The 13641-nt window shown below is 56.3% G+C and overlaps 1 protein-coding gene across 1 annotated transcript; it reads right to left on the bottom strand.

Annotated features, from left to right (window-relative positions):
- On the bottom strand, positions 1-13203 carry SLC39A13 (solute carrier family 39 member 13). The gene is made up of 10 exons (XM_038764360.1): positions 13179-13203; positions 7118-7414; positions 5015-5128; positions 4561-4685; positions 3919-4020; positions 3724-3813; positions 3059-3109; positions 955-1087; positions 406-505; positions 1-246 (listed from the first exon to the last, which is right to left on the bottom strand). Exons 2-10 carry the CDS (start codon positions 7374-7376, stop codon positions 171-173), a joined length of 1050 nt encoding a protein of 349 aa, XP_038620288.1. The 5' UTR covers positions 7377-7414; positions 13179-13203; the 3' UTR covers positions 1-170.
- Between the last annotated feature and the right edge of the window lie 438 nt (positions 13204-13641).

The raw sequence follows: 13641 nt of genomic DNA, 5'->3' as shown, positions 1-13641 counted from the left end.
GCCCAGGGAGCTCGCTCACGCCCGCCCGCACACACACACAACAACACACACACGTCCACCTCTCTCCCCCCGAGCTCCCCGGGGTGTCTCACTCCCACGCGCGTCTGCCTGGCACCGCGTTGAAATGAGTCTCTTATTGCTGGGTGGTCCTGCGGGCAGCGGAGGCAACGTCACTCGAAGAGGAGTGAGAACAGCACCATGACCACGATGCCCATACACAAGAGTAGCACTTGCTGCAGAGAGTTCCTGGGAAGAGGAGGAGGAGGAGGCTGGGCTCAGACCAGGAGCCCCAGGCATGGCTGGGCCTCGGAGTTAAGTGAGGGGACGGGAGAGCCGTGGGAAGGAGAAAAGGAAAAAAAAGCGCCCGAGCCCAAGATGGGACCCATCTTCCCGGCCTCCACTCACCAGGGATTCTCCTCCTCCAGAAGGTCGGGCAGCACGTTCACCAGGGCGACGTACAGGAAGCCTCCGGAGGTGAACGGGAGAATCCAGGCTACCGTCTCGCCTGCACAGGGAGATGGGAGCGGCCGGATGAATCAATCAATCAATCGTATTTATTGAGCGCTTACTATGTGCAGAGCACTGTACTAAGCGCTTGGGAAGTACAAATTGGCAACACACAGAGACGGTCCCTACCCAACAGTGGGCTCACAGTCTGAAAGGGGGAGACAGAGAACAGAACCAAACGTACCAACAAAATAAAATAAATAGGATAGAAATGTACAAGTAAAATAAATAGAGTGATAAATATGTACAACCATATATACATATGAAGGCGGATGAAGGATGATACAGATGAAGGCGGAGAGCTAGCCATGGCCGAGCCACCGTATCCCCCACCTGCGGCCCCCCTCAACTCCCTGCCAGACCAGCACGCCGGAGAGGGAGGGGGAAAGGGGGCGGACGCTCGGGTCGCCCCATCTTCCTCAGGGCTCGCCCACCCCCGCTCCGTACCTACTCCCTTGGGAGACTGCGCGCAGATGGCGAAGCAGGAGCCCAGGACGCCTCCCAGGGCCGTCGACAGCTGCAGCTTGGCCGCGCTCCGCCGGTCAAAGCCGGCCCGGAGGAGGATGGCGAAGTCGCCCACCTGCGGAGACAACAGCCCCGCGTGAGCCTCTCCTCCCCGACTCCCTCCCGCCGCAAGCCCCGGCGCCCGCGGGACTCGGCGAATCCACGGTCGGGCCTCGAGGCCGCGTCGGGGTCAGAGCAGCGGCCTCGGTTGAGTGACCGTGGCTAGGCCTGGGGAACGGACCAAAGGAGGGGAAGACGCACACGATCCCCCCCTTCAAATGGCGCTCACAGTCTAACGCGGGAGGCAAACCCAAAGGGACAGCCCGGAGGGAGAAGAAATGGTCCTTGGAAAAAGATCATTTAGGGGTTAGATGCAGCTGCCTTCATCCACGGCAAAGGCAGAGAGACCAGGAATGATGATGGGGTCGGAAGGGGGAATGTCTCAATAGTCCATTCGATAAGGGTTTGCTGTGATATCATTATTATTGTTTTTGCTGGCACCTACTGTCAAGGACTGTTCTGAGCACTGGGGTGGATACAAATTAGTCGGATTGGACGTGGTCCCTGTCCACCTTGGGGCGCGCAGTCTAAGTGGGAGAAGGAAGAGGTACTGAATCTCCATCTTACACGGGAGAAAACTGAGGAGAAAAGTAAAGTGACTTGCCCAAGGGTACACAGCAGACACCTGGCAGAGCCAGGATTAGAACCCCGGTCCTCTGATTCCCAGGGTTGTGCTCTTCCCACTAGGCCATGCCGTAAGTAGGGAGAAGAAAAGTATGATCTGTGAAAGAGCACAGAGGAAGAACCGGCAGGATTTAGACACAGACTGAACGTGGGGCGTAACTGAGAGAAGGTTCAGAGGCGACCCCAAGCTTGTGAGCAGGTGGGCAGGAAGAATAGCTGGGTACCGTCACCGGAGACGGGGAAAGTTTAGGAAGGAAGATGAATTTAGTTTTAGACTGTACTCAATTTCAAGTGCCAGTGGGTCACTCGGGTGGGGATGTCCCAAAGGCGAAAGGAAATTCAAGGCAGTAAAACAGGAGAGAGGTCGGCAGGAGACGCTCCTTTGGGAGCGATCGGTAAGCGGATGCGCTGTCCGGGAGCGTACGGGGAAACTCTCCCTCAGCCGGCTCCCTCTTCCCAGTCTGTTCACCTCTCCTGCTGCTTCCCATGCCACGTTCTTCGCTTCCCCTAAGGAACTCTCCTAACTGAACCACGTTCTCCACTCTCCCACCTCCGACTCACTGCTCACAGCTTTCTCTCGCCTAGAAGGCCCAGTTCCAGCAAACCGAGTCTCTCTCCCCTTCTTCAAAGCCCTTCTGAATGGCCTCCTCCTCCAGAAGGCCTTCCCGATAAATCTCCACCACGTCCCGGTTACGCCATCTCAATAACCATCTCGGCACACGCCACCCATCCATCTGTTTTTATTTACTTGCGTTTCCTGCTCACCTCTGTCCTTCCTACTCGTAACTTTGGCATTAGAGGGTGAGCTACTTGAGGGCAGGAATCACCTCCTTTACTTCTTCTGCACCTCAAGTGCCCAGTACAGCGCTCTGCGGCCAGTACTGGTGCTCCCAGTCAATCCCACGGATACTGAGATTTCCCTGTGGAGTGAATCTCTCCTCTCCACTTACGGTTAATAGGAACACAAGATTTCTTTCAGCCCAGGAATGCCAAGTGCCTGCCCATTCGCCCCCCACCACCCAGAGAAGCAGTGTGCCCCAGTGGCTAGAGCCCAGGCCCGAGAGTCATAAGGACCTGGATTCTAATCCTGCCCCTGCCACTTATCTGCTGTGTGACCAAGGGCCAATCACTTCCCTTCTCCGCGCCTCAGTTACCTCACCTGTAAAATGGAGATTAAGACTGCGAGCCCTGTGTGGGACAGGGACTGTGTCCGCCTCGACTTGCGTGTCTCTACCCCGGCGCTTAGTACTGTGCCTGGCACGCAGTCAGTGCTCAAATCCCATCGTTATTATTGTTATTCTTTCCCCAGGAATGCCCCCACCCTGGGCTCTCTTTCCCCAAACCGCACCCACATCCCGCTCACCTCGTGGGGAATTTCGTGGAGAAGGATGGCCACAGTGGTTAGGAGCCCGATCTGCAGAAAGAGCGGGAGAGAAATTTGAGATGTCAGGTCGCGGAGGGAGGGAGACCCGGGCCTAAAATGGGCACAGACTCACTGGCCTTCTCCAGGAAAACGGAGCCCAGGACTTCCTGGACAGCAGCCAGCTCGGTCTAGTTAGACCCAGAAACTTCATCAATCGTATTCACTGAGCGCATACTGTGTGCAGAGCACTGTACTGAGCAGAAATTTGCCGCCGCCTAAGTTAGATTCCCACGTGGGCCAGGCCGGTGGGTTGGTTTGACCATCCCGGCTGCATTTCGGAGGTGTGGGGTGGCGGCTGAAAAACTAGCATTATCGAGGCGTTGTTTTGCAGGTGGCCGAATGAGGCTGCAACCATTAACCTCCCGACAGAAAAATCCCCCGCCGCCCGCCGACCACGCGCTCCACTGAACAGGGCCCAACCGAAACACGGTCCCGATGCCATTTCCACTTCTGAGCCGGGCTCACTTCTGCGCCGCAACAGACTCAGGCCCAGGGGATCCAGGGCTGAGACTGGACTGGGCGGTAGCTATTGGGCCAGCGGGTTTCCCGAATGGGGGGCCCCCCGGGTCCTTCCCTGCGTTGGGGACACCCAGCCGCCGACTCACCTTCTTGCTCACCAAGAAGCTGGCGGCCACCGCCAGCCCGTGGGTGAAGTTGTCGATGGTGTTGGCCAACAGGTTGAGATAGCCGCTGACCTGCGGAGGGAGAGGAGGGGCGCTGAGCGAGGGAAGGGGGAGCCGGGGCGCCTGAGGCAGGAGGGCGAGGGGCCCGGGGGGGGGGGCCGGGCGCGGGCCACTCACTTTGATTTTCTGGGCCTCGGCTCTCAGGCCTGGAACTGCAGCCGGCGGGGCCGGGCAAAGGCCTCCATTGCGCACGGCAGCAGCGAGGTCTTTGGTGGGGGCCTGGGTCCAGAACAGCGAGGGAGAAGTGACAGTTACAATCCCCCCCCATCCCGAAAGAGAGAGAAAGAGAAAGAGAAAACAGAGTATGACCCCTACTTTAACCCAGGCAGGCCGCCTCTCGTCTCCCCGGGTGCTTCCCGACTCCGGAGAGATTCAGGAGTCTGCAGGCCAGGGCTGGCCCAGCGTCCCTCTGGGAAATCAATCAATCAGTCGTATTTATAGAGCGCTTACTGTGTGCAGAGCACTGTACTAAGCGCTTGGGAAGTACAAGTTGGCAACGTATAGAGACGGGCCCTACCCAACAGTGGGCTCACAGTCTCGAAGGGGATGGAGGTGGCCCAGCTCCCCGGAGCGGGGTCTAGAGATGGAGGGGCTACCGGAGGTGCCAACCCAGCCCCTCCGCTTGGCTCCGCTGCCAAGTCCGGGTAAACGAAGAGCTCTGGGGAATGGGGGGAATCCGGGGGGAGCGGGGGTGTTTCCGCTCCAACCAGCTGATATTCTGGACCTTGGATCGGCGGGTTGATCCGAGCCCCTCCTCACCTGGCTGGGCTGCTCCTTCTCCTTGCTGTCCAGGAACATCTTCTCCAGGCCCAGGAAGGTAAAGAAGCCAGCAATGACCCACAGCCCCAGGAGCTGCTGCTGCTGCAGGCTCTGTCCCTCGCCCCCTGGGAAGTCCAGAGCGAGTCAGGCCCTGGCTCAGCAGGGAAGGGACCTTGCCCACCAAGACCCCCAGCCCCCCGACCCGCGCCGGTCGGCATCCAGCACGCTCGCGGAACCCACCCGCTCGCCCTCGGCCCTCCGGCACGGGGACGGGGGAGCCTCCAAATCTGCCCCCGGCCCGAGCCGGCTGGCTCCACGCCCGGACGGTGGTCAGATATGTGCGGGGGGCGGCGGGGAGAGACAGGACGAGCAGTGATGGTGGCGGGCGGGACCCCCCCGGGAGATGCGGGTGGGTACTTGGGTGCGAGGGGGGTTGGCCGAGCCCCGTCCTTACCTTGGGTGGCACTGCAGGTGTAGGCCCAGGCCTCGGGGAGCAGGTGCAGGAAAACGTTCCCCAGGAGCCCCCCCAGGGCAAAGCTCAGCAGCTGCTTCAGGCGGTGAGCCCCGGCTACGAGGAAAAAGGAAGAGGGCATAATACAGCCAGGAGCCCTTCGGAGGACACCCGGGCCTCCGCATTTATTATTATTATAGGGCACATTACAGCCAGGAGCCCTTCGGAGGACACCCGGGCCTCCGCATTTATTATTATTATAGGGCACATTACAGCCAGGAGCCCTTCGGAGGACACCCGGGCCTCCGCATTTATTATTATTATAGGGCACATTACAGCCAGGAGCCCTTCGGAGGACACCCGGGCCTCCGCATTTATTATTATTACGCATCAAGCACTGTGCTACATGCTGGTGCAGATAAGATGCTCAGCAGGTCCTCGGCAGGCGGCTAAGCAGAGCCAGCGCGGAGAAGGGGCCCGAGCCCAAGGCCCAAGGTCGCCCTAGGGCAGGTCCAAAAGATCCCAGGACCGGACCAGACTGACCCGGCCTGGCGCCCGGAGAGGCCGACGGACCAGTACCGGTGGCCCTCGGGCAGCTAGACAACGGCATGACTGCTCTGAACGGAGCGGAAGACTCCTTGTCCTCGAAGAGTTTACAGATGAACGGAGACAGGGCAAACGCACAGGCGTCGTAAACGGAAAACTCAAAGAACAGGATCACGTAAATATGAACAGAAAAATCCCAGAGGGCAGCACGATCTTGCGGAAGAATAATAATAACGATGGCATTTATTAAGCGCTTATTATGGGCAAAGCACTGTTCTAAGCGCTGAAGGAGCGGAGAGTCTGAAAATCCAGGTCCTGGTTGCCTCCACGGGCCTGCTGTGTGGCCTTGGGTAAGTCCCTTCACTTCTCTGGACTGCTATGTTGTACTTCCCAAGTGCTTAGTACAGTGCTCTGCACATAGTAAGCGCTCAATAAACACGAATGAATGAATGAATATCACCTCATCTGGACAAGGGGAAGGATTCCCTGCTCTCTTTACCTCTTAGGCTGAGAGCCCAGTGACACCAGGATGGTAACTGAGAAGCAGCGTGTCTCAGTGGAAAGAGCCCGGGCTCTGGAGTCAGAGGTCATGGGTTCAAATCCCGGCTCCGCCAATTGTCAGCTGGGTGACTTTGGGCATGTCACTTCACTTCTCTGGGCCTCAGTTCCCTCGTCTGTAAAATGGGGATGAAGACCGTGAGGCCCCCCCGTGGGACAATCTGATCACCTTGTAACCTCCCCAGTGCTTAGAACAGTGTTTGCACATAGTAAGCGCTTAATAAATGCCATCATTATTAGTAGTAGTAGTAGGATTAACCCTTAACTACCCCAACCCTGGGTCCGACCCACAAGCAAACGCTTAATAATCCAATCAGATTCATCTGTACCTATCCTAATCCACTGCCCAGTGCCGGGCACATAGTAAGTGCTTAAAGAAATAGCCTAATAAAAAAACTGGAGAATGTGCGTGATAGAAGAGAGTGTTTTATCACTGGCGAATGCCCCCATCCTCGACCCAGAAACAGATGGGCTGCGGGGCAGCGTAGCCTAGTGGAAAGAGCACAGGCCCGGGAGTCAGAGGACCTGGGTTCTAATCCCGGTTCCACCACTTGTTGGCTGGGCTTCTCCGGGCCTCAGTTTCCCCACCTGTAAAATGAGGATTAAATCCTACTCCCGCCTAGTGGGATCGTGAGCCCAAGGTGGGACAGGGGCCGTGTCCAACGTGATCATGACGTATCTGCACCGGTGTTCAGTACAGTGCTGGGAACATAGCAAGGGCTTAAACACCGTCGTAATTATTGTCATCATTCGTCAGCCTGGGCCAAGGGGTGGGGTATTTGCCCCTTTCAGCCTGCTCGGGCCGCAGTTTGGGTTTCCTTCCCAGGAAGAAGGCTCTCTGCTCAGATAATAATAATAACGATGGTATTTGTTCAGCGCTTACTCAGATCTCTCCCCGGCCCCGCGACCCTCCGCCGGCCCCAGCCCAGAGACGGGAGGGCAGCCGCGGTGGGCCGGGGGCCCCGGGGAGGGGGCCCGGAAGGGCCGGGGACTGGAGCCCACCTTCCGAGCGGAGCGCGGCACCCGTTTCCAGAGGAATGACCAGCAGTGGGAAGACCCCGCTGAGCCCCACCATGAGCGAGCCGAGGAGGGAGCAGATCCAGGCGTCCAGCCGCTCCGCGCTCAGCAGGGTCCCCCAGGACTCGCTCTCCTTGTCATCCAGACGACAGGCCGCTGCCACCCCGCGCTGGGCGCCCCCGGCCCGCCCGCCCAGGAGCCCCAGGGCGAGGGGAGCGAGGAGGAGCAGCCTTCTCCCAGCCATGCCGGGGCCGGGGCAGGGGCATCCAGGCGTGCCGGGTGCTGAAAGAGACAGGAGAGGAGACTACTGAGTTCGGCCTCCCTCCGGCCCTGCCCCACTACGACCGCTCCTGGGGAGAGCGACCCTTCCTGGGGATGGGACCCCCGAGATGGGTGCCCACTCCCCCAACCTGGCGGGAGACCTCCGCCCGCCGGGGGCCTCTTTGGTGCCCAACTGAACTTTCCAAGCACTTAGACCAGCACTCTGCACACAGTAAGCACTCAATCAATACGACTTACCTCCTTCCCTTCCCCACAGCACCTGTATATATGTATATATGTTTGTACACATTTATTACTCTATTTATTTATTTATATTTGTTTGTTTATTTATTTATTTTGCTTGTACATACCTATTCTATTTATTTTATTTTGTTAGTATGCTTGGTTTTGTCTCCCCCTTTTAGACTGTGAGCCCCCTGTTGGGTAGGGACTGCCTCTAGATGTTGCCAATTTGTACTTCCCAAGCGCTTAGTAATAATAACAATAATAATAATAATAATAATGATGGCATTTGTTAAGCGCTTACCATGTGCAGAGCACTGTTCTAAGCGCTGGGGGGGGATACAAGGTGATCAGGTTGTCCCACGTGGGGCTCACAGTCTTAATCCCCATTTTACAGATGAGGGAACTGAGGCTTGGAGAAGTGCCTTGCCCAAGGCAAGGCACAGCAGACACGTGGCGGAGCCAGGATTCGAACCCATGACCTCTGACTCCAAAGCCCGGGCTCTTTCCAATGAGCCACGCTGCTTCTCTACTAGTGCAGTGCTCTGCACCCAGTAAGCGCTCAATAAATACGATTGATGATGATGATGACCGAAGGAATCTCTGGACCCTCTGGACAGCATTCCCTGCAGGGCTCAATTATTCCTTCCTTCCATCCCAACGCGGGCAGCCTCCAAACAGCCCGGGGCCAAGCTTTCCCGACGACAGGGTGGTGGCTCCTCGCCCACGCGGCTGCCAGGGGACGGGTGGATCGGAAGCTCCCGTGCCAAAGCTCTGGGCAGGGAGAGGCTTTTACGCCCAGACCCACCCGCCCGCCTAAAGGAGTCTTCGTCCTGAGATGCCCGGGCAGCGCAGCTGCAAGAGGGAGGCTCTGGCCGCAGTCCCGGGAGCTGAGGAGACTCTCTGAGCAGAAAGGCAGCGTGGCTTTGCGGCAAGGGCCCGGCTTGGGAGTGAGAAACTGAGGGTTCGAGTCCCAGCTCCGCCACTTGTCCGCTGTGTGACCTTGGGGCAAGCCGCTTGACTTCTCTGTGCCTCCGTAACCTCCCCCTTTTAGACGGTGAGCCCACCGCTGGGTAGGGACTGTCTCGATATGTTACCAACTTGTACTTCCCAAGCGCTTAGTCCAGTGCTCTGCGCACAGTAAGCGCTCAATAAATACGATTGATGATGATGATGATGATGATCAGTAAAAACGGGGATTAAGACTGTGAGCCCCAAGGGGGACAACCTGATTACCTTGTATCTACCCCAGTGCTTAAAACAGTGCTTGGCTAACAGTAAGCACTTAACAAATACCATTATTATTATTATTATTATTATTAAATGCAGCCTGATGGAGAGGAGACTGACTCCCTGATGACAGTATCCATTATTATTATTATTATTATTATTATTATTATTATTATTATTATTATTATTATAATTATTAAAGGCAGCCTGGTGGAGAGGAAGGACTAACTCCTTGACAGCATCCCGCCTCTATTTGCCTCTATTTGTTGCCGACTTGTACTTTCCAAATGCTTAGTACAGCGGTTCGCGCGCAGTAAGCGCTCAATAAACAGTCTTTTAGTCTCAAATAACAGTCTTTTAGACTGTGAGCCCACTGTTGGGTAGGGACTGTCTCTATGTGTTGCCAATTTGTACTTCCCAAGCGCTTAGTACAGTGCTCTGCACATACAATTGATGATGATGATGATGAATAAATATGATTGAATGAATGAATTCCGGCTCATTCATGAAACTTGGCCCTGGAGTGTCTGACTTTACAGGCCGGGTACAGGGGCTGCCCTGGAATAAGATGGTTTTCACCCCGGTCCCCGATTTCGTTAGGGAAGTGTGCCCAGAGCCGAGGCTTCTTCGGGCCCCCGGGCGGGGAACGCCGGAGAAGGAAAGGGAACAAGGAAAAGGTCTGGTGAGGTGATAATGACGGTATTTGTTAAGCGCTCACTATGTGCCGAGCACTGTTCTAAGCGCTGGGGTAGATACAAGGTGATGAGGTTGTCCCGCTTGGAGCTCACAGTCTTAATGCCCATTTTACAGATGAGGTAACAGGCCCAGAGAAGTGAGGGGCCTTGCCCAAAGTCACCCAGCTGACGAGCGGCGGGCCTGGGATTTGGCCACGCGGCTCCCGGGGAAGGTTCGGGAGCACATGGAAAACGTGAAGCGGCCCAGAGCAGCAAGACCAGCTGCTTCCCAGACCGTGGAAATGAGTCACCCATCACAGCGGGACAGAAATGGCCTGGAAACTCGGGCTGAAGTTTAAATCCTGGCTCCGCTCGCGACGGGCTACGTGACCTCCCGGGCCAGACGCGTCCCGGCTTCGGGACGCCAAAGCCAACTATATGTTGCCAACTTGTACTTCCCAAGCGCTTAGTCCAGTGCTCTGCACGCAGTAAGCGCTCAATAAATACGATTGATGATGATGGGCCCGCTTGCCTTGGCTGCAAAGACCCGGAGGACGAGCGGTGGCACGATGGACCCCGAGAGGTCTCGGGATGGAGGGGGGAGGAGGGGTGGAAGGAAATGCCACGAAGACCGTTTTCCGAGTGGGAAAAAAGGAACAGTCCCGAAACTTCCCTAATTGGGGACCGGGGCGAAAACCATTCCTGACACTTCCCTAACTAAATCGGGGACCGGGGCGAAAACCATCTTATTCCAGGGCAGCCCCGATACCCGGCCTGTAAAGTCAGACACTCCGGGGCCCGAGGAGCCCCGGGCCAAGCCAAGTTTCATGAATGAGCGGGAATTCATTCATTCAATCGTATTTATTGAGTGCTTACTGCGCGCGAAGCGCTGTACTGAGCACTTGGAAAGTACAAGTCGGCAACAAATAGAGGCAACCCCTACCCAACAACCGGCTCGCGGTCGAGAAGGGGGGTGACAGACAGCCAAACAAGGAGACGGGCGTCAAAACCATCAGAATAAACAGAATTATCGCTATAGACACATCACTAAAAGGATAAATGGAGTACTACATCTGTACAAATCAACACCAGGGAAGGGGGTAGGGAAGAGATGGGGAGTCGGGGCGATGAGGAGGGGAGCAGATCCGTGACGCCCCGAAGGGCACAAACCGGGGTGCAGGTGGGATGTAAAAAGAAGCAGCGTGGCTCAGTGGAAACAGCCCGGGCTTTGGAGTCAGAGGTCATGGGTTCAAATCCCGACTCCCTCACATGTCAGCTGTGTGACTCTGGGCAGGTCACTTTCATTCATTCATTCAATCGCATTTATCGAGCGCTTACTGTGTGCAGAGCACTGTACAGAGTGCCGTAGGGAAGCAGCGTGGCTTAATGGAAGGAGCATGGGCTTTGGAGTCCGTGGTAATGGGTTCGAATCCCGGCTCCACCACATGTCTGCTGTGTGAACCTGGGCAAGGCACTTAACTTCTCAGAGCCTCATCTGTAAAATGGGGATGATGACTGTGAGCCCCACGCGGGGCAACCTGATCACCTTGTGCTCACCTTGAGCCCCAGCGCTTAACAAATGCCATTATTATTATTATTACTAAGCGCTTGGGAAGTACAAGTTAGCAACATCTAGAGACGGTCCCTACCCAACAGCGGGTACTTCACTTCTCTGGGCCTCAGTTACCTCAACTGTACAATGGGGATGAAGACTGGGAGCCCCCCCCCCCCCGCCCCGTGAGACAACCCAATCACCTTGTAATAATAATAATAATAATGATGGTATTTATTAAGCACTTACTATGTGCAAAGCACCGTTCTAAGCCCTGGGGAGGTTACAAGGTGATCGGGTTGTCCCACGGGGGGCTCACAGATCACCTTGCAATAATAATAATAATAATGTATTTATTAAGCGCTTACTATGTGCAAAGCACTGTTCTAAGCGCTGGGGAGGTTACAAGGTGATCAGGTTGTCCCATGGCGGGGGCCTCACAGTCTTAATCCCCATTTTCCAGATGAGGGAACTGAGGCCCAACGTCCCCAGCGCTTTGAAAGGTGCTTGGCACATAGTAGGCGCTTAATAAATGCCATTATTATCATGATGATTGGGGGCGGGGGGGGGGGGGTGGCAGAAGTGGCAGACCCATCCTAGTGTGGCTCGTATGCCTCAAGAGGGCTGCTTGGGGGGAGGCCTCACAGCATGGCTCAGTGGAAAGAGCCCGGGCTTTGGAGTCGGAGGACATGGGTTCAAATCCCCGCTTCACCACTTGTCAGCTGGGTGACTTTGGGCAAGTCACTTCACTTCTCTGGGCCTCAGTCCCCTCATCTGTAAAATGGGGATGAAGACTGTGAGCCCCCCGTGGGACAACCTGATCACCTTGTAACCTCCCCAGCGCTTAGAACAGTGCTTTGCACATAGTAAGCGCTTAATAAATGCCATTATTATTATTATTATTCATCCCCATTTTCCAGATGAGGGAACTGAGGCCCAACGTCCCCAGCGCTTAGAACGGTGCTTGGCACATAGTAAGCGCTTAATAAATGCCATTATTATCATGATGATGTGTCGGGGTGGGCAGAAGTGGCAGACCCCATCCCAGTGCGGCTCGCACGCCTCAAGAGGGCTGCTTATGGGGAGGCCTCACAGTCTTCACCCCCATTTTCCAGGTGAGGGAACTGAGGCCCAACGTCCCCAGCACTTAGAACGGTGCTTGGCACATAGTAAGCGCTTAATAAATGCCATTATTATCGTGATGATGTGTGTGGAGGGGGGGCAGAAGTGGCAGACCCCATCCCACAGAGAAGCAGCCTGGCTCAGTGGAAAAGAGCCCGGGCTTTGGTGTCAGAGGTCATGGGTTCGAATCCCGGCTCCGCCACATGTCTACTGTGTGACCTTGGGCAAGTCACTTAACTTCTCTGAGTCTCAGTTACCTCATCTGTAAAATGGGGATTAAGACTGTGAGCCCCACGTGGGACAACCTGATCACCTTGTATCCCCCCAAGAGCTTACAACAGTGCTCTGCACATAGTAAGCGCTTAACAAATGCCATTAAAAAAAAAAAAAAGCAGCGTGGCTCAGTGGAAAGAGCCCGGGCTCTGGAGTCAGAGGTCATGGGTTCAAATCCCGGCTACGCCACTTGCCAGCTGGGTGACTTTGGGCAAATCCCTTCACTTCTCAGGCCTCAGTGACCTCATCTGGAAAATGGGATCACCTCGTAGCCTCCCCAGCGCTTAGAACAGTGCTTTGCACATAGTAAGCGCTTAATAAATGCCATTATTATTATTATCCCAGCGTGGCTCGCACGCCTCAAGAGGGCTGGCACCACCCTGGCACTTAGTAGGTTATTATCATTATTATGGAAGCAGCGTGGCTCAGTGGCAAAAGCCTGGGCTTTGGAGTCCGAGGTCATGGGTTCAAATCCCGGCTCCGCCAACTGTCAGCTGGGTGACTTTGGGCAAGTCACTTCTCTGGGCCTCAGTTCCCTCATCTGTAAAATGGGGATGAAGACTGGGAGCCCCCCCGTGGGACAACCTGATCACCTTGTCACCTCCCCCCAGCGCTTAGAACAGTGCTTTGCACATAGTAAGCGCTTAATAAATGACATTATTAGCATTATTATTATTATAATTGTCCTCACCCCCGTCCCTCAGGGGGTGAGGGGCCGGCCCTGCCTCGCGCCGACGGTTGGCATGAGGGGAGGCCCCAATTCTCGCGAGAACAGGCGGGATGGGCAAGGGGGTCCCGACACCCCCCGCGCGGGGGGGGCGTGCGTGCGCGCGCGCGCGACACGTTGGGGCTGCCCGCGAGACCCTCACTCACCGCGCTCCGGTCGGCCCCTGCCATCCAGCCGCGACTCCTCCGCGCATGCGCGCCGGGACACGTCAACCCCCTGACACGCCCCGGAACTCGGGATCCGGAACCCGCCGGCCCGGGGGGGACGCTTCCGGCCGCTGCCCCGACTGGGGGACCCCTGAGGGCGGCGCGCACTTCCGGTCCCCTCGCGCGGGGGCGTCCATTCCTTCAACGAACTTCCGGTGTCCCCGCGCGCGCCGCCTCAGGCGCCCATTCATTCATTCATGCATTCATTCATTCCATCGTAC

This window comes from Tachyglossus aculeatus, chromosome 22 (assembly GCF_015852505.1).
Source record: "Tachyglossus aculeatus isolate mTacAcu1 chromosome 22, mTacAcu1.pri, whole genome shotgun sequence".
In the NCBI taxonomy this organism is placed as follows: Eukaryota; Metazoa; Chordata; class Mammalia; order Monotremata; family Tachyglossidae; genus Tachyglossus; species Tachyglossus aculeatus.
The sequence above is the reverse complement of the archived record's forward strand: the minus strand, read 5'-3'. Positions and strand labels throughout refer to the sequence as shown.